This window comes from Lytechinus variegatus, chromosome 5 (assembly GCF_018143015.1).
Source record: "Lytechinus variegatus isolate NC3 chromosome 5, Lvar_3.0, whole genome shotgun sequence".
Lineage (NCBI taxonomy): Eukaryota > Metazoa > Echinodermata > Echinoidea > Temnopleuroida > Toxopneustidae > Lytechinus > Lytechinus variegatus.
The window spans coordinates 40,555,880-40,576,064 of record NC_054744.1 but is presented as its reverse complement, the minus strand read 5'-3'; the positions used below and the strand labels follow the sequence as shown (position 1 = coordinate 40,576,064).

At 33.5% G+C, this 20,185-nt stretch overlaps 1 protein-coding gene across 1 annotated transcript; it reads left to right on the top strand.

The window, feature by feature from the left end:
- Window positions 1-1,180: 1,180 nt before the first annotated feature.
- On the top strand, window positions 1,181-20,185 carry LOC121416148 (lysosomal acid glucosylceramidase-like). The gene is made up of 10 exons (XM_041609625.1): window positions 1,181-1,686; window positions 7,382-7,582; window positions 7,980-8,132; window positions 12,373-12,506; window positions 13,600-13,772; window positions 14,884-15,121; window positions 15,522-15,746; window positions 16,461-16,624; window positions 18,366-18,488; window positions 19,316-20,185. Exons 1-10 carry the CDS (start codon window positions 1,539-1,541, stop codon window positions 19,425-19,427), a joined length of 1,671 nt encoding a protein of 556 aa, XP_041465559.1. The 5' UTR covers window positions 1,181-1,538; the 3' UTR covers window positions 19,428-20,185.

Genomic DNA, 20,185 nt, shown 5'->3' with positions numbered 1-20,185 from the left:
CATATACACAACCATGGAATAGATCTAATCTAATTTTGATTTTCCCCCTTTATTTCGGCTTTTATTTGGGAAAGAATTCCATGTGCCCCCACCAAAAAATAACAGAAGATTGTCGAGACTTCCGGTTCGTTCACTTCAGATTTTTCTATCCGAGTGTTTACCTTGGTCCTTAATTGCTGACCTTGCTTGGGACTCGAACCCCTCGAACACACCAGTGTTGGGACTCGATCGAACACACCAGTCAAGACCTCTTCCGCCGCTACAAGCGAGAAGTACGAAGCCCCAAACCGGACATTTCTGACAACGAAAAAAAAAATATATCACGTACGTACGTAATGATATTACGTACGTACGTAATAATTATTACGTACGTACGTGATAATTATCACGTACGTACGTGATAATATCACGTACGTACGTGATAATATCACGTACGTACGTAATAATACTACGTACGTACGTGATATATATTTTTTTTCGTTGTCAGAAATGTCCGGTTTGGGGCTTCGTAGAGAAGCGTAACCTACCGGAATTTTTTTTCTTCCTTTCTTTTTTTTAATAGCGATTATGAGCCGATAGTTCGACTAGTCTAGACTCACACACCCTTTACTGACTGAATAAACTGATGTTGCGGACACTAACACACACTCCCGTCACGGAATAAAGCGCATGCTGGGGGTAATCATCATAGGCCTATAGCCTATATATGCCTATATATGTATCATTATTTCCGATTTTAGCGGGGGTACATTATGGAAGTCTTGCCCTTTTCAATTCAATTCAATTCAATTCTTTTTTTATTTCATTTCCATACAAAACATAATACAAAGTAATATAAAACAATACAAATCAAATACAATTTTACAGAAGGGCATTCTTACTTCGTAAAAAAAACAGTATAATATAGAGCATAAATGGATATGGCAATGAGGGGGATCCACTTAAAAGCAAAGCCCTTGACTGGGTACCGACATTTATCCCTTTCCAGTGAGTTCACTGAATTTTGTGACTTTTGAAGCCATTTTCTAGTTTCTGACCAATTATCATTCTGTGCAGTACATATAATAGTAGTTTGTATTTATGTTGATGTGGGTGTGAAGTGGGTGGGGACGGACACGTGATCGTCTAGTCACGTGATAAAGGATCGGCAGCAGCGCATCGAGAGTAACGTTTGCGTTTACTATATCTATGAGCAGCGGATGATTCCCTGACAAAACCGAGTTGGACTCCAATACCAAGAGGACGCACAAGTTAAAATTAAACCTTGAGTCTAATTGAAATACCACTTAGATTTGACGAAGTCTGATTTCCTTGTCGACTTCTCGCGACTTTACTTACTGTACTTCTGAATTCTGTTCGGTGGAGTTAACACACGCGTAGGCCTACACCCTTTTACTTTTAGTTTTAGTTTTACCGTACCGGTACGGTACCCAATTTTTGGACGAGTCGCTCGCCTGTATCTTCCCGCTGCTGGCCGTCCAGATTAGCCTTAGCTTAGCCTCGCTGTGCCACTCACAAGTCAGTGGCTTAGCCTTGTCATGAAGATGGGTCGGATTAAAAGTCAAGAAGGCTGCGGCCGCTGGGGCTCAAGTGTGGACATCGGTCATATTTTATTTATTGCTCTGCTTTTCTCAATGATCCTGATTTCAAATTCAACTTCAAGTTCAAGCCGAAGCAAGATCAAGAGTAAGCTCAAATTCGTACGTCTATAAATACTAAACTCCTCAAAAAAAGTTTGGAAATCTGACATTGATCGATTAATTCCTCCTCGGTTATAGTAAGAAAATCAATGTATAGAGTAGACAGCTGGCAGCCGTCTGTTTCAAGGAGTTTTTTAACATATTTTTTTTAAATTTCTCATACACAGATGGCTCGCTATCGTGCAGCCACCATTAGGGGACTTGAAATGCATGAGGGGTGCATATGGAACTCTTTCCTCTTTTTAATACTTGTTTTTAATGTAATTAAAAGTGAGTCTTTAAACAATGTATAAATTTTCTTTAAATAAAACTTTTATGGAAACAAAATTTTTACTGTACATCATTTAAAAGGGGACGTTCCCCCTGACATAAAGCTTATTGTACAAATAGCAGATGAATAATATCAAATAGTGGCAAAGTTTTGAGAAAAATCCATCAAAGAATTAAAAAGTCATTACTATTCGAATTTTGAATGTATTAAGATTTTAATTTGTTTAAAGTTATTAGAATCTTAACTATTTGTGTGTGCAGCTGTCCTACGAACATGTGTGTATGGTAAAAAAAAATGATATGTCATTTTCTCAGAAAATTGAAAATGGTGTTTATTTTAGGTTCAGTATCCATGTACATGTATCAATACACAAATCATTTCACACGCGCTCCTAAAAAAGAAAAAAAATGGTAGAAAATATATCATCACGAATCATTAAAAAACATTTATGCATTTTATAAATAAACATGGAGCAGCTGCTTGTTTATGATGGCATCAATCCAAAACTTCTTAATATTTTCTTTATATACTTTTCTCATGCCTCAAACCTTCACCAATATTTTGTATTGTCTTTTGTGCTATTTTTACAACAATTGTTTTCATCAGGGTGAAATTTCTCAAAAGAATATTTAGAAAAAAACAAAAGCCAATTGGAAGTTCACCCAAACAAAAAGTTTATTGAAAAATTAGCAAAAGAGAAAATATTGGCTGAAGGTTTGAGGGAAATCCATCAAAGATTTAAAAAGTTAATAGTTATGATAATATGCATTTATATAGTGCAAAAACTATTTCTATACTTTATTACTAATGCGCTGCAAGAGCTCCCCAGATGCTTTATGTGCATGTACATGTACACACTACTGAATAAATAGGTTTTGAATTTTATTTGAAACTGTTAAGTTGTTGAATTTCTAATGTTGAGGGGAAGTTTGTTCCTTACGTGTAGTTGTAGGGCTCATTTAAGAAATTACCTACAAATGTACTAGTATCTCTATTAGTGTTGCCAGTTATTAGAATTGTATTTTTTTATTTGTGAGTTGTGACATCTTACAATGTTTCCGAGCAAGCATCCCCATTATTATCTTTGTTAAATTTCGAATGTTCTGGTACTGGAAAAATGCAGAGATCTGCAGCTGAGTTTCCAGGTCTAACTCTCAGCCAAGCTCTTTGGACCTCTTCCACAAAATATAACACAAATCAATGAAAGGTAAAAAAACTAGCACATCAATGATGTGGAGCTCATCCGGCATCTCGCAACAAAATTTAATACAATTTTAATTTCAGCCCAGTTGACACTGTAGTGAATTATATTGGTGACATAAATTGAGGATATAGAATTGAAATTGATGAAGAATGACATACATACTGTACTAAGCGTTTTTTGTTATCTATGAATAAATTTCATATGAATTAAGTATAATAATAAGTATCTAGTCAAGTTTTTTAACTCTGTGTAGAACCTTGGTGAACCTAATGTAGCTCTCAGATGGAACAAAAATAACCAAAGTCAATCAACAAATAAATAAGTAATTTTTGTGAGTTTTGAAAATATATTAATAAATTAGCATATTTAATGAGTTTCAAAATTCTATGTTGAAATTTTGTATCACCACCTAGAGCTATTATATAAAGCAAACGAAATTGAAATTGATCAACAAATGAAGAAGAAAAAACATTTCTTTATAATTCTAATCAAAATTTCAATATTCTGTGTAGAAGATTGGTGAAACTCATTATATAAAGCAAACAAAATCAAAATCGGTCAACAAATAGAGAAGAAGAAGCATTTTATGTGAATTTTTCAAAATTTGCATAAATTAATTTCGCATAAATTAGCATAAAAATTTTTCTGGTCAAAATTTCAAAATTCTGTACACGTAGAAGTTTGGTGAACCTCATGAAGCTCTACAGGTTGAAGAAAAAAAATGAAAATCATTCCACAAATAAAGAAAAAGAAGCATTCTATGTGAATTTTAAAAAATATGCATAAATTAATTTTGCATAAATTAGCATAAAAATTGTTCTAGTCAAAATTTTGAAATTCTGTGTAGAAGTTTGGTGAACCTCATGAAGCTCTACAGGTTGAAGAAAAAAATGGAAATCATTCCACAAATAAAGAAAAAGAAGCATTCTACATGTATGTGAATTTTTAAAAATATGCATAAATTAATTTTGCATAAATTAGCATAAAAATTGTTCTAGTCAAAATTTCAAAATTCTGTGTAGAAGATTGGTGAAACTCATGAAGCTCTACCAGGTGGAAGGAAAAAAAATCAAATTCGGTCAATGAATAAAGAAGAAGCATTTTATGTGAATTTTTAAAAATATGAATAAATTTATTTCCCATAAATAATTGTTCTAGTCAAAATTTCAAAATTCTGTGAAGAAGATTGGTGAACCTCATGAAGCTGTACCAGATGGAAGAATAAAAATCAAAATTGGTCAACATATACATGTATTATGTGAATTTTTAAAAGTATGCATAAATTAATTTCGCATGAATTAGCATAAAAATTGTTCTAATCAAAATTTCAATATTCTGTGTAGAAGATTGGTGAACCTCATGAAGTTCTTCCAGATGGAAGAAAAAAAATCAAAATCGGTCAACAAATAAAGAAGAAGAAGCATTTTATGTGAATTTTTCAAAATTTGCATAAATTAATTTCGCATAAATTAGCATAAAAATTTTTCTGGTCAAAATTTCAAAATTCTGTACACGTAGAAGTTTGGTGAACCTCATGAAGCTCTACAGGTTGAAGGAAAAAAAATGAAAATCATTCCACAAATAAAGAAAAAGAAGCATTCTATGTGAATTTTTAAAAACATGCATAAATTAATTTTGCATAAATTAGCATAAAAATTGTTCTAGTCAAAATTTCAAAATTCTGTGTAGAAGATTGGTGAACCTCATGAAGCTCTACCAGATGGAAGGAAAAAAAATCGAATTCGGTCAACAAATAAAGAAGAAGCATTTTATGTGAATTTTTCAAAATTTGCATAAATTAGCATAAAAATTGTTCTACTCAAAATTTCAAAATTCTGTGTAGAAGATTGGTGAACCTCATAAAGCTCTACAGGTTGAAGAAAAAAAATGAAAATCATTCCACAAATAAAGAAAAAGAAGCATTCTGTGTGAATTTTTAAAAATATGCATAAATTAGTTTTGTAGAAATTAGCATAAAAATTTTTCTAGTCAAAATTTCAAAATTCTGTACACGTAGAAGTTTGGTGAACCTCATGAAGCTCTACCAGATGGAAGCAAAAAATTCAAAATCGGTCAACATAAAGAATAACAAGCATTTTTTTGTGAATTTTGAAAAATGCGCATAAATTATCATATTTAATGAATTTCAAAATTCTGTGTAGAAGTTTTGAATCCCCCACCTAGTGCTATCATATAAAGCAAACAGAATTGATATCGGACTTGAAATGGCGAAGTAGTAGCATTTTGAAATTGTGGACGGACGCCACAGCATAAGCTCATCTTGCCCTTCGGGCCGGATGAGCTAATAATGATTTTTTTGTTTTACCTTCGGTATATCAACAGACAAATCATTTCACACCCACTTTTTTTTTTAAATTGTCACCGTGAACCCTTAAAAGATAAAATTTACAGGGGTTACAGTGTAGGCCTATGCATTTTATTTAAAACTTCATGTAGGGGAAGGCGGGGTAAGTTGAGCATAGGGGCAAGTTGAGCCACCACCCCAGGCTAATAATGAATGAGTCAGACATTGTGGTGGTGTCATTTATTGATGACCCATTGCATAACCCTCAACCCCCGGGGGGCCACTTCCATTCACGAGTGGATACCATGCGCGACCATGGGGTCTCGAAAAGCACCCTAAACACGTAATTTCCATTTATTCTGAAAATGCACCCCTTAACAAGTATTGGCGTGTGAAACTCTACCCTTAACAAGTATTGGAAACAAACGATACTCTTGGCAAATATTCCCTGAAATGAACCTCTAAACAAGTACAGGAATGTTTTATTGTTACGGGTCCTTCGTTCGTCGGCTTTTAGTACGACCCCACCTTCTACACCTCGCGCAAATCGGACTCTAAAACACAAATAATTGTTGGGGCAAACAGGACATTCTTTATAAAACATTTTAATTTTGTTTTATCATCCCCGCAATTTCGACTCTAAACACGTAATTTTCCTAGCAAAATAGATACCCTTTTTTCATTTTTTTGGTGTTTTTGACACCCTTATCACATTACGTATGTAACGTGCCCTATCATGAAAAAGACATCCTTTTTACGTGTTTTTTTTGGTCGCGCATGGTATCCACTCGTCAATGTAAGTGCCCCCCCCCCCCCCCCCGGGCCTCAACCCCACCACATTGTTTTCATCTTTGAAACAAAAAGTACGTTTTTTAGAGGGAAAAATACAAATTTCAGCCAAAGAAGTAAAAAAGGGTTTGAAATAGATAAGTGCTTTTTACCCACCCACATCTTTAAATATATTATAGAAATAAGAACAATATTTTTAGTCCAGGTATGGAATCTGACTCTTGTCATAGTCTTTTACATGATGGATGCATAAGAAATGTATGGATGTGAAAATATTGCAAAAAGTTTGGACGGGGCTAATTTAAGCCAACCAACATGGGGTAAGTTGAGCCATGGTAACTCTTATGGTAATATATAATAAAAAAAATTAAAAAATATAAAAAGCCATTAATATGCAGGCAGAAAGGAGCAAATTCACATGACAGTTCTTTTACTGTTTAAGATGTTAGTATTATAGAGAATTAGCAAGTGAAAAGACTTTAAATGAAAAATTGACATCCTGGTTCTCCTGCATACATTTTGTACATAGTTTTTGTGGCTCAACTTACCCCAGACGGTGGCACAACTTACCCAACAGATGGGGCAAGTTGAGCCATTTGACATCAGTTTTTTCAAAGGTCACAATGATTTTCAGTGTGGGGGTAGAAAATTATATATAGGTGAAAAATATTTCCAAAGAATCAAACTGCAAGGCAAGGTACTTATTTCTACAATATTACTAGTCATATCAATTCTAACATGCAAAATGCAAAAAAGTGTCACAACTTACCCCGCCTTCCCCTATACATGTATGTACCTGCTCACATATGATATAATATCACAAATATCAGAAATCTAAATCTTTGTAATATTTAATGAATTTTTTTCGAACCTTTAAAAGAATATGTGACTGTAACTTTCTAAATTGTGTCATCCAAACTCACATGAACGATGTAGATCTAGATGTATGTTGAATTATATGCAGATTCTACAGTTGAATTTTTGTGTTTGTGCAATTAATTAATATATTCTTTTATAGCCACTTTGAAAATAATTATTCTTTTTTGTTACACGTAATTTCAACTTGATTCAACCTGTTTTAATGAATATTGTTCCCCATCGTTTTTTCACAGCTCAAGATTATTTTCCATGCAGCAAGAGGACGTTTGCTTCTGGAGATAGTTTTGTATGCCAGTGTAACAGTACATACTGTGACACAATTGAAGGATTTCTACCACTTGTTCCTGATCGTTTTACCTACTATACTTCTAGTAAATCGAGTGATCGTCTTACAAAGCGCACAGCACCAATATCATCAAAATCTAATGCCACAGGTAATTCAAATATTTATCAAAATTAAATAGATTTGTAGGGGTCTCTCCTTGTCTTGATATTCATGCTAAATTACAGATTTTGTACATTTAAAGCTTTATTAGAGAAGGCAATGAGGGTACATATTTCCTTTGAGTCCCCTTTAACTTCCCATCAGCTATAGTATAAGGACTTTTTTTTATACCAAAGGTTTGTAATGCAAACATGCCAATACATAGCATGGATATTGATATACATGTACTTTGAAAAATAAAACTATTTGAATTTTTTTGGCTTTCATTACTTCTCTTTCTTTGCTTTTATTGTTCATGAAAACTTGATCTTTCCAACATGTAAAAGAGGAATTATTTAACAATGCATACATAATTTACATATTATGTTTGTTTTTGTTTGATTCAGCATCTACAGTTATTTTGACAGTTAATACATCATCCTTGTATCAGACTGTGTTGGGGTTTGGTGGTGCTGTGACAGACTCTATGGCCCTTAGTGTTAAGAACCTATCTGAAGCAAGCCAGAACAAACTCATAAGGTCTTACTACTCTGCTGATGGTAAGTAGGGGAAGGCGGGGTAAGTTGTGACAGTTTTTGCTTTTTGCATGTTAGAATTGATATGATTAATAATCTTGTCGAAATAAGTACCTTGCCTTGAAATTTCATTCTTCTGAAATATTTTCCACCTATATATAACTTTCTACCCCAACACTGAAAGTCATCGTGACCTTTGAAAAAACCGATGTCAAATGGCTCAACTTGCCCCATATATGGGGTAAGTTTGAGCCACCTTCTGGGGTAATTTGAGCCACAAAAACTATGTACAAAATGTATGGGGGAGAACCAGCATGTCAATTTTTTGTTTAAAGTCTTTTCACTTGCTAATTGTCTATAAATAATAACATCCTGTAAAAGGAATAGAACAGTCATGTCAATTTGCTCCTTTGAGCCTGCATTCAAATCGACTTTTATGGTTTGTTTGTTTTTTAAGATACATTACCATAGGAATTACCATGGCTCAACTTGCCCCATGCTGTTTGGCTCAACTTACCCCAGTCCGAACTTAGTGCGATAATTTTGTATCCACACATTTATTATGCATCCATCATATAAAAGACTATGACAAGAATGAAGATCCATACCTGGACTAATAATGTTGTTATCATGTCTTTATTATATTTAAAGACGTGTGTGTTTATAAAGGACTTACCTATTTCACACTCTTTTACTTTTTTGGCTGAAATTCACTTTTTTCCTTCTAAAAAACTACTTTTTGTTTCAAAGTTGGAAACAATGTGGTGGGGTTAGGGGTTACGCTATGGGTCATCAATACATGACACCACCACAATGTCTGACTCATTCATTATTGGCCTGGGGCTGGTGGCTCAACTTGCCCCTATGCTCAACTTACCCCGCCTTCCCCTACATGTATGCTGCAATGAAAACCATTTTCAAGGGTCACATACAATGTAACATCAAAATGCATTTGGAGACAAATTATCAACAATAGTATTCATGGAAATTCATGAAACATGCATAAGACACTTTGAAAAGTAAGACTATATTTATTCACCCCCAAGAGAAGATACATGTGTTCGCATGGCACGTACAGTTAAAGAGATCAGTATATTCTGTTGATGTTTATATTGATGCTAATTCCATTTTGTTTGATTCATACAACATATAATGATAACAAGGAAGTTCATTCATTTGTTTTTTACTACAAATGCATAGTTATATTTAAAAAGTTTCCATCTTATGACGCAATTAGCCCTCTGCCCCAGCTGTCATGTAATAAATTTCATTAAGAGCTACAATAGAAAACATGTTTATTATATAATCAGACATAATATTTCATAGGCCTCATGTTCTATGAAAAAAAATCAATCATCATGAAATATTAAAAAATAATCCTTTTGTTGATTTTATATTTTCTTGGACATTCAGGGAGATATAGTACTTCCCATGTCATAATATTTTTTCCCTGTTTCATGTTCTTTTTCCATTTTCTTTCTAACTGGTCATAATATTTCTTTATTTATCAGTTCTATAATTAGATCATATTTTGATTCATCACTTTAGTTTATTGATTGCTTTTTAACAATTTAATTTTTTCATAGAAATATATAACAACAAAAATCAATTCTTAGTACACGTAAATACATGTAAGTTGAGCAGTGCCCTTGACAATAGTAATCATGCATGTTTAATTATATTTAATCTAGATGTATTTTTGATTGGTATGACCATGCCAAATTTCCATTTTACTAATGGACAAAATTGAAACCTTGTTATGAATTTAAAAAAAAATGCTGTCCTTTTACTGATAGATTTGATCTTGAACAGATTGCTCCATTACATGTATGTGCTATAACTTGCGATTGAAGTCTTTAAATTTATAATATAGGCAACGTTATTTCGGACTCCTAAAACTATTAATAGGAGAGCCTAATCATGTTTTCATGTACCACTCTTGAGATTCACTTGACATGTAATGAGGAAAGCACTCAAAGACATTTTTATTTTATCCTGTCATTACAATACATGTAAGATACACATTTGAAGCAGTCTCCTTACTCTTATTTATTTGATGGAAGGTTTTAAAACCATTTTGAAATCACAATTTATGACCCGGTTGCCATAAACACAATGTTATGATCTATTGTTTGAAGGCAATTTTTTATTACTACTTTTTACAATGTTTTTTGTGTCAATCTGCAACATTGGATAAGCTTTAAGATTGCATTGGGATTTTCTAAAGCTCTGTTTTATTTTCCAGGGCTCCTTTGAGCATTTTGGGGGCAAAATTGCCCAGAACCTCCTTGTATTTTTTCCCCTGATTGTTTGCATGATCAGCAATCTAAGGGGTAATGGATTACAAATAATATAGTGATAATTTAAATCATTCTCCAAAGTGGTGCTGTGAAATTTGCAATCTAGCAAGTGCAGAATTAAAAAAAAAAGAGTTAGATCATTACACTTACACCAGGGAATGTTCTTGTAAACTATGAAACAGGTCAGTTCCCACTATCAGAAAGCGAAACTTTATTCCAAATGTACATTATAGATCTTGGGAAGGAAATGTATTGGAACCAGTACTTGTCAAAATATTGGACTTGAGTCAAGTATTTATGTTTATCTGTGTAGTACACACTGCTAGAGTAAATTTATCTAGATCTAGCTACGTAACACAACAAAGTCTTGATCATGTTCTTATTCTCAGGATTGCTTACTTTGCCCGATTAGAATACTTGAAATTGTATTTGTATAGTGTTTCATTGTCAAATACCGAAGTTCATGATATGAGTATATTGGTATCTGATGATTTGATAACCATATTCAGATCATGTAAACATGAAGGCCTAAATTCACGAAGGTGGTTTTGAAAACCTACAGTGAGTCCATGGTTTATGCAGATTTCCTGTATAAATTACACCTTTATGGCATTCAATTCAATTCAAAATGGTTTATTAAAAATCCTTCCTTTGCAGCCAAAGCCAAATTGTGAAAGTTTACATTTCAAACAAAATCATCAATAACAAGGTAAAAATAACTTATAGTACTACGAACAAATTTCAATATAGACATATATGTAACAAAGTATATTTAAAAAAATTTCCAATGCTGATGCGCGCTTTTGTCACAGTGCTTTAAATTGACGCCTTTTGCCGTGGTTATCCATGCTATTTTATTTATGAGTCCACTGTTTCGAATTAATGAGTCCAATCTTCAAACAGTGCACTCATGAATAAAATAGCGTATCTAACTATGGTAACAGGCGTCAATTTGTTGCACTGCGGCAAAAGCACGCATAATTATTGGAATTTTTTTATACACGCGACCAATTTAAAGGGGAAGTTCACCCTGACAAAAAGTTTATTGTAAAAATAGCAGAAAAAATAATAAAAAATATTGCCGAAGGTTTGAGAAAAATTCATCAAATAATTAAAAAGTTATTAGAATTTCAATTATCTGATTTGTGACGTCATATGCGAGCAGCATTCCTACATAGCGAATGGTAAAAAATCAATGAAATGTCATTTTCTCAAAAAATTGAAAATGGTTTTCACTGTAACTTTTGTAATCATTTCATACCCGATCATGAAAAGAAAACAAAATTAAGTCATCATGAACCATACAAAATTTGAAATTCATACATTTTATATTACATAACACATGGGGCAGCTGCTCGTTTATGACGTCACAAATCCAAAATTTTGAACTTTGATAACTTTCTTACTCTTTAACGGATTTTCCTCAAACCTTCACCAATATTTTTTACTATTTTTTCTGCTATTTTCACAACAAAGTTTTCTTCAGGGTGAACTTCCCCTTTAAGCATAATTTATACAGGAAAATACAGGAAACCATGGACTCAATAGTGAGTTTTCAAGGAAAACAAACCACTTTTGTGAATTCGGGCTGAAGATTTTAGATTCAAATTAAAATTGGTAAAAATAGGTATTTTGTGCCTAAAATGAAATTAGGAATAATTTTTCTGTTACCACAGACTTACATTTTGAGCCACAGTTTTACATGCATGTATCCTTGTTAATGTATTTGTGAAAAGTCATCACTCTTTGTAGAATGGGGGTATGCTGCTTTCTTCTCAGGTGCTTATAGAGAAAGTTACATTTATGCAGGGACCACTGGAAGACGAGATACTGCTATATTATTTGATACCTGGATACATCTAAATAAGGGCCATAATTTCCTCATCAATTTATCCATTATTTTGGTACAGTATTGATTTATCATTCAAGTCAAGTATTCTTCAATTTTCTTTTTTTTCCATCAGGTCTAGAGTACACATTCTCAAGGATCAACATAGGAACGTGTGATTTCTCGCAGCGACCATACAGTCTTTGTGAGTCAGAAAATGATTTTGATCTGGCAAACTTTTCTCTAGCTGATGAAGATATCAATTATAAGGTACTAACTTAAAAATAACTTTAAGAAAAAATCCAATCCAGTAGTTATTTTTTATAGCGCGTTTTCCTTTTGGTTACAAAGCACTGTACACTCACTGTTTCATAATGAATTAAATGAAAATAGATAAAATTAATGATAAAGACCTTTATCAGTTACAAAAGAATCAACATAAATGGTTATTTGATTGGGTCAAATAAAAAGATGTAATATGGAATGATAAAAAAATTTCCTTGAAATGGAAATCCCTTTAGGAAAGATTATCAGTAAATGGCATTTCATTGTATGTACCTGTATATTGTTGTATTTGGTGGTGTACGTGCTTTCTAGTTGTTGCTACTTTTGATTTTGATATTTGTCTTCCTTTCTCATACATGTAGGAAGAAGGCTTGATCATGTTTCTTTCCTCTTTGGTATAAAATATCCCTCGATGTTGTTTTTAGAATTTTCTGGCAGTTCTGCGGATGGACAATTATATTCTCACCATACTTTACATGTTCCCAGGATTTAATATCCTCTTTATTGGCATGTACAGTGTTTGCTTTCTTATATTGTTTGTTTCTTCACAGTTTGTATTCTTTCAGCTTTATTGTCATTGACCCTTGTGTCTATTTTCTGTTATCTTTGTAGCAAATTACTAAGACCCCCCCAAAAAAAAAGGTGTACATGTATAATCGCAAGTCAATCTTCAGAAGATTACAAGATTAATGAAAAAGTGCAGGAATTTATGTAACGCTTTAATGTGTGTTTCACCATTGAATGAATTACAGTATTTTATTGCACAACTTGTACTTGCCACCTTTTTTTGTGGCCTCTTCAACCTGTGTTAGGTTTAGTGGTCTTCCTTATAAATTATTTTATAACTATTTGTTGTCTTTTGGTTATTCCCAATAAGAAGAAAAAAGTAACCTCTATAGTTAGGTACAGTAGTGTAGTGCAATATTTTTTCTTAATGTGGTTTTTTACAACCCATATTTTTTAAAGTCAAAGTGTAGAAATTTCTTTAGCAAGTCAAAACAATAATTCTAATTTTACTTTCAGACCACAATAATGGAGCCATATATAGAAAAGTTTTTCCTGTTTTATCTGACCATAGATCCCTGTTCTTCAAGCAGCCATGAAAGCTAGTGTACGACCTCTAAAGTTCTTCTGTACACAGTGGTCTCCTCCAAAATGGATGAAGACGAGTGGTACCTACCGATACAGAGGACAGGTCATTGGGGAACCTGGTGGCAAGTATTACAAGACACTTGCCTTATATCTAGCCAAGTAAGATCATACATTTATCATCTATTATGCATTCTATAGGCATGTGCAATAATGCTCTTATACAGTATGGTCATAGGGAAATCCATCTGGATTAGTTATGATAGGAGCAACCTCTTCCCCCCCCCAAAAAAAAATGAATAAATAAAATAAAATGAATATATAAGAATAAAACAAATGAATGAATAGATAAAGCAATAAATAAATGAGAAATAAAGTAAATAAAGTAAATAATAAATTAAGATGTAAAGAAATACATAATGAATAAATTAAGTAATTGAATAAAAAACAGATGAATTGAAATAAGACTTAAGAAGTAAAAGAATGAAAAAGGGATTAAAAACAAAACAAGGAAGAACCTCTTGAGGGTATTTTGAGCTAGTTTCCGATAAAAAAAGGGAAAAGATGGTTTTGAGTTTTGATCACTTTAACAGTGATGTCTATCTTGCCATTCCTCTGTTAATAGGATCTTAAAAATCAATAGTTTCAGTTTCCCTTAGAGCAGTAGGTGATCAGTACACTTCATTGCTACTCAACTACACTTTCCTTTTGCAGTTCTACATAACAAACTTTTAAGGAAATAAATTAAGAAAATTGTTGTTTCTTTACCTGAAATTGGCAATGATATAATTATCATTTGTCTGAAGATACAACGCACAAGCTCCCTAACAAAGGGGGATTTCAAGCTATTCTGAACATAATGCAAATTAGTTATCACTTGAATATCTTATTTGAGTTCTCATTAAGCATTGTTTCATACATGTAGTTTACAATAATTTTGATATTAGAAACTTGTCTGATTTCAGTTTTTAAAGTTAAATTTACTATATGTACCTGCTCTCTACCCCCTTTCATCACTCTTTTTTCTCTGTTTCTTTCTTGTCTTTCACTTTCTTATTCTGTTTCATGTATATTGTTGTCTTGCAGTCATTCCTTTGGCTATCTCTGTTGCCGTCTCTCTCTCTTCTTTTTTCTCTTATATCTCTCCATCCTGCCTCTTCCTCCCATCTTTTCCTCTCTGTCCATCTCTCTCATTTTATTCTTTCATATCTCTTCCTTTCATTCTCATTCACACATTGTATAATTGATCGTTCATATTCTCTTCACCTTGAAGGTTCATTGAAGGCTATGCCAAACACAACGTGAGCATGTGGGGTATGACAGTACAGAACGAGCCATGGGCGGGGGCTATCAAGGACCAACCCAATGCCTGTAACTACATGACCCCTCAGATTGAGAGAGACTTTGTGAAGCTTGATCTGGGTCCCACCCTGGAGGAACGTGGTCTGGGGAATGTCAGTATCATGATGCTGGATGATCAGAGGTTTGAACTTCCCGAGTGGCCTGTTGTGGTGAGTGATGAATTTAGTTCTAACTATTTTAATTAAATCGAAGTCGTAGAGAGTGTTCCAAAGAACTACATGTAGCAATTGATTGCAAGTCAAGTGTAAAGGTCCCCAAATCCATCACATATTTTGCAATTCAATTGACAGATCACTGGTCTGCTTCTGCAATAAGTATAAATTGAGTTGCTGTAGTTAAAATTGGTCTATCATTTTTATATTTGCAACAAAAATATGCAGCTGATTGCAAATCTTTTCTTGTAACACTCCCTAAGAATATATAAAATATATGAGAGGGGCAAAGAGAGAGAGGTACAATATGGGGAGGGTTTAAAAGTTGTCAGATCAAATACCAAGGTCACAGGTCAATATAGCCTCATTTATTTTGCCTTCTCCCACTTTCTCTCAGGTTCTTGGTGATTCTGAGGCCGAGAAGTATGTCAGGGGTATCGCTGTTCACTGGTACTGGGACAAACAGTCTCCAACTCTCAAGTTGGATCTCACCAACAATCTCTTCCCAAATAAATTTATTCTTTACACCGAGGCTTGCCAGGGAACCTCTGAGACGCCTGGTGTTAAGGTGTCCCTGGGAAGCTGGGAACAAGGAGAAGGGTACACCCAGAATATCATACAGGTAAGATAGATGTTGGATTTACCAGGTGAGATTATACCAGTGAAATACATAGGCTTAGAAATTTACATGTAGGTATCCTTTAGAATGAAATGTACTTTTGAATTGTGTTTTTGGTTGTTAGCAAAAAGAAAAAAAATTATTCAAGCATACAAATAAAAAATGATATTTTTCAGAATTAGAATTGTCAAACGGGCTTGCTTATGAAGTTGTACTCACACTGTGCTTTACAGGAGAGGAGAGTACAGTTACCCGAGTGGAAGGAGCCTTTATGTCTGTTTAATTGTGTATTTTCAACCATTTCTAGTACTCACAAGTACATGTAACATGAATAAGCAATAATGGTGGTTTTGTGGTGGTTATTTGGCTTGACTTTTAAGAAAGTTTATATGTTTGTCATTTTGCCTCCGAAGAAGGTTCTGCTAGGATCGAAAGCTTAGGCCCCTTTTGACTCTCTTTTAAGAAAGAAGACAGCATGCTTGTAAGTAAGCCATCAGAGTACTGATAGCTTAAGATACTCTCAAAAGGATCTTTCAATGAGGATTTGTGCCTTCCAAAATATCATTTTATATACATGGTTTCTTGATTCTCACATCCTTACTCTTATACCTGAAGGCTTACATGTTTGTTACAGATATTTTAAAATTTCTTCTTTGAAAACTTTTTTTAACATTCATGATTGATAATCGTTTTCTTTTAACATCTTCTTATCTTTAGAATATGAACCACTGGGTGACTGGTTGGGTGGACTGGAACATGGCTCTTAACATCCAGGGAGGCCCAAGCTGGATTGCTCATAAACTCAATGCTCCTGTCATTGTTGATGCAGAGTATGATGTATTCTACAAGCAACCCATGTATTACCATCTAGGTCACTTTAGGTGAGTCCAAGACGCAATTTAAATGATTAATATTGATTTAAAAAATGATTCTTTTGACAGGTGACATGCCTGTAGATGACGTCAAGCAGTTATTTTTTAAATCATTGGAGAAAATTTTTAAATAAGGTCAGATTCTAAAGTTAATGGAACAGTCTATTAGAGGGGCATTATATGAGGTTTTACCTAGTAATTTTCATCATTACTATTTATAAGCTTCTGAAATCCAATCATCTAGTTGGCTGTTCTCAAATTCAAAAGATAGGCCTATATGTTCCTCAAGAAATGTTCCTAAGGTTATATTTGCTTTTCCTGATCAATAGGCATGTGATCTTTGTTTTAATGTAATTTTTCTGCATATCTGTCAATCTGTTGTAAACCATGACCATAAACCCCCAAACAATGGATGTATTTAGCATTAAATATCCATTGGTTCACTTCAGCAAACAGTTGGTTCAAATATACCCACACATTGTTTGCTCCTTCTTTTTACTGTTTGTGAAAACCTTATCTTCTGCCATAACAAAAGTCCCCTACAGGTGGCTTGTTAATTTAGTAAATACACTATCACCAGTATGCAATAGACTTGTAAATCATATATACATGTATTCCCCCATTCCTTGAAAAAAAAATCCACCCCTTTTAATACTTTTTTATTTTGTTTATGACATCTGTCATCAGCAAGACAATTTGTGTTTCTGTCATCTTCAAAATGGTCATTATGATATGCTTCAGAGTGACATATTTGAGAGTACATGTTTTCTTTGACATTTTTAAATACCTCTGCCCACTGGATGTGGCCTAAGTCCAGATGAGGATAATAAGGAGGTACTGGGTACCTAAACCTTTATGTCAGTGCCAATTTTACTTCACATGTGTGATAAGGGTATGCCAAGTGAGGACTCGGACAAGATCCAAGGATCTAAAGTTGTGATATTAAAAATTTTAAACATATTTATTGAGAAAAATTTGAGAAAGCAATCAACACCCAAAAGGACGTTCTTCAGAGACCTAGTGATATTTTTCCTGTTGGTCAGTTTAGTCTGTTACAAAAATATGTTACATTTTTGTTCAACTTCCTCTCATTTCTTTATTTCTGCATCAATTATGTTCACACTTGGTATATTTGATCCTTGGATAACACCACATGTGTGTCCATGAGGATAGTTCAAAGGTCATTTAGGGGTCAAAAGATCATATTGGATATTTCATTGAATGCCAAATCAGGCAAGACTTGTGGTTTGCGAACCGTCTTGTATTATATCAGGTGCATTTGAATTTATAATATAGTATTTAAATATTTTCAATCCAGCTGACATAATAGTTTATAACTATCCAAGGTCTCGATCCATTAAAGGATAATAGTAGTGTTAACTTTTGGGATATTCATGTTTGTCTTGTACTGTCTCTTTTTAAGGAATTTGCAGTGATCAAAATGTCAAACTTCTGTCATTAATCTGTAAATAAATCCATGACTGTGATTGGTCCTTTTCTTGACATCACACCTCTTTCCCATTTAATTCTATCACTCCTATAGACAATGTCTTCTGCACCCATTCTCCTTTTCAGCAAATGATCAACATACTCTCTTCCACTGCATCAATTAGTTCTTTATCTTTCTGCTTTTTTCAGGAGCTCTTTGTAGTATACCTTTATTATCATCATCAAAATTATACACTATAGAGATTGAGTTACCATACATTTTAGCCTGAATTATTTTCTGTTTCTTTTCAATAATTTGCAGTAAGTTCGTACCTCCTGATTCTGTTAGAGTAGAACTTGAGATGGACCAGAATGAGGAACAAAAACTTGAGGCTATCTCCTTCTTAAGACCAGACGGTTTGGTAGTTCTGGTCGCCATCAATGTGTAAGTCCATAATTTAAACTAACCATTTTCATTTTTTTTGTATGTATCAAATGCATGGAGATAAGAAGGCTGGAGTGACAATGAATAATTAATTCATGTAGCTTTTGATTTCTAAAGAAGTACAAAATAATACACAGGTGCACTGAAGCCTTTGGTCGCGACTTGTGATGCCACCAGTTTCATAGGAAAACTGAAAAGTGATTTGTGTTAAAAATAGATAATTGTGAATATTTCCAATTTTATTTGATCACAAAATGTGGATATTAACTACATGATGAAATATATCTCAGAGCCTTATTATCTCCTGAAATTGGGCGAAATATTATATGATAAAAGTTTTAAAATATGAAAAAACCTCTGAATTTGACAGTTTTTAAGTCAATATTTTACAAATTTCTGCACACGTCCTCAGTATAAAAAAAGTTAAGATTAGTTTCAGGGAATACTCCCATTTGTGATGTTATGTATCATAGTTGCGCCCACTTGCGCCCAGTGAAGTAATATCATCATATTTGAATAAAATTTGCAACATTTATTTTTGCTTCCCTCATAAAAGTTAGCAATGTGGTTGCTCATAGTATCAGACCAGAGGCAGCGAAAAGCAACTATCTTTACATTCTTCTTGTGGTAATAATAGTGATGATAATGATAACGGTTGTGATGGTGGTGGTGGAGGTAGTCATTATTGCATTGATTGATGATAATTATAATGCTAATGATGGTAACGAATATGATGAGTACTTTTATGATGATGATGATGATGGTAATGACAATGGTCATGGTTGATAATGTTGATAATTGCAATTATACACTTTCTCCCTTCTCAGGCAAGAAGACCCGATTCCCATCACCATCAACCATAATGCAACAGGATTTCTCAACTCAGTCGTTCCGGCCCGCTCAGTACAAACATACCTCTGGAAGCCAGCTCACTCTTAACACTAGCTCTGATGGATAAAGACAACCCAGCACAGTACAGCTTCTCATTGGCTTATAACCAAATATGTATTAATTATCTATCCACAAGACCTCATACAGTACATACCATATTTTCTCATTCCATTGCTATGTTTACCATGAATACTTGTATATCTCATCATCGAGAACTAAGATGGAGTCAAATTTGCAATAATTTCTAAATATTGTTAGATTGTTTATATTTTCTATGCAACATTTTGTATTTTTATAACTCACCTTTGTACTCAAACAAATTGTATGACAACCTGTATGTACAATGTATCACTATCAACCATTATTAACAGTGCACAAACATTTTAGCTGGAGGAAGTTAAGTTCCAAATACTAATGTAAATATACACTATACAGGTATGTATTAATCTGCATCATTACGTTTTGTGTGAATGACAAAGTGCAATCATGAATTGAATCATTTATCATTGTCCATTTCATGGGGATTTCTTTATTCTTTTTTGAAGTGCAGATATTCCATATGACAAACGTATATTTTACCCTACATCACTTACCTCTGTGTCCTTTTTTTGTTAGATTTTGTCGCGGACTCACTGTTCAATCTTATGTTTTATTCCTGATGTTTATGAAGGATGCATACTCAAATGCCTCAGTTCTAGTGGTTTATAGATATACTTTATTTGGGGAGGGATGTGATGAGATCATAATTGTGAGTAATTTTGTTAATCTTCCTCTGCATTTTTTGCAGAGATGCCAAGTTCAAAAAA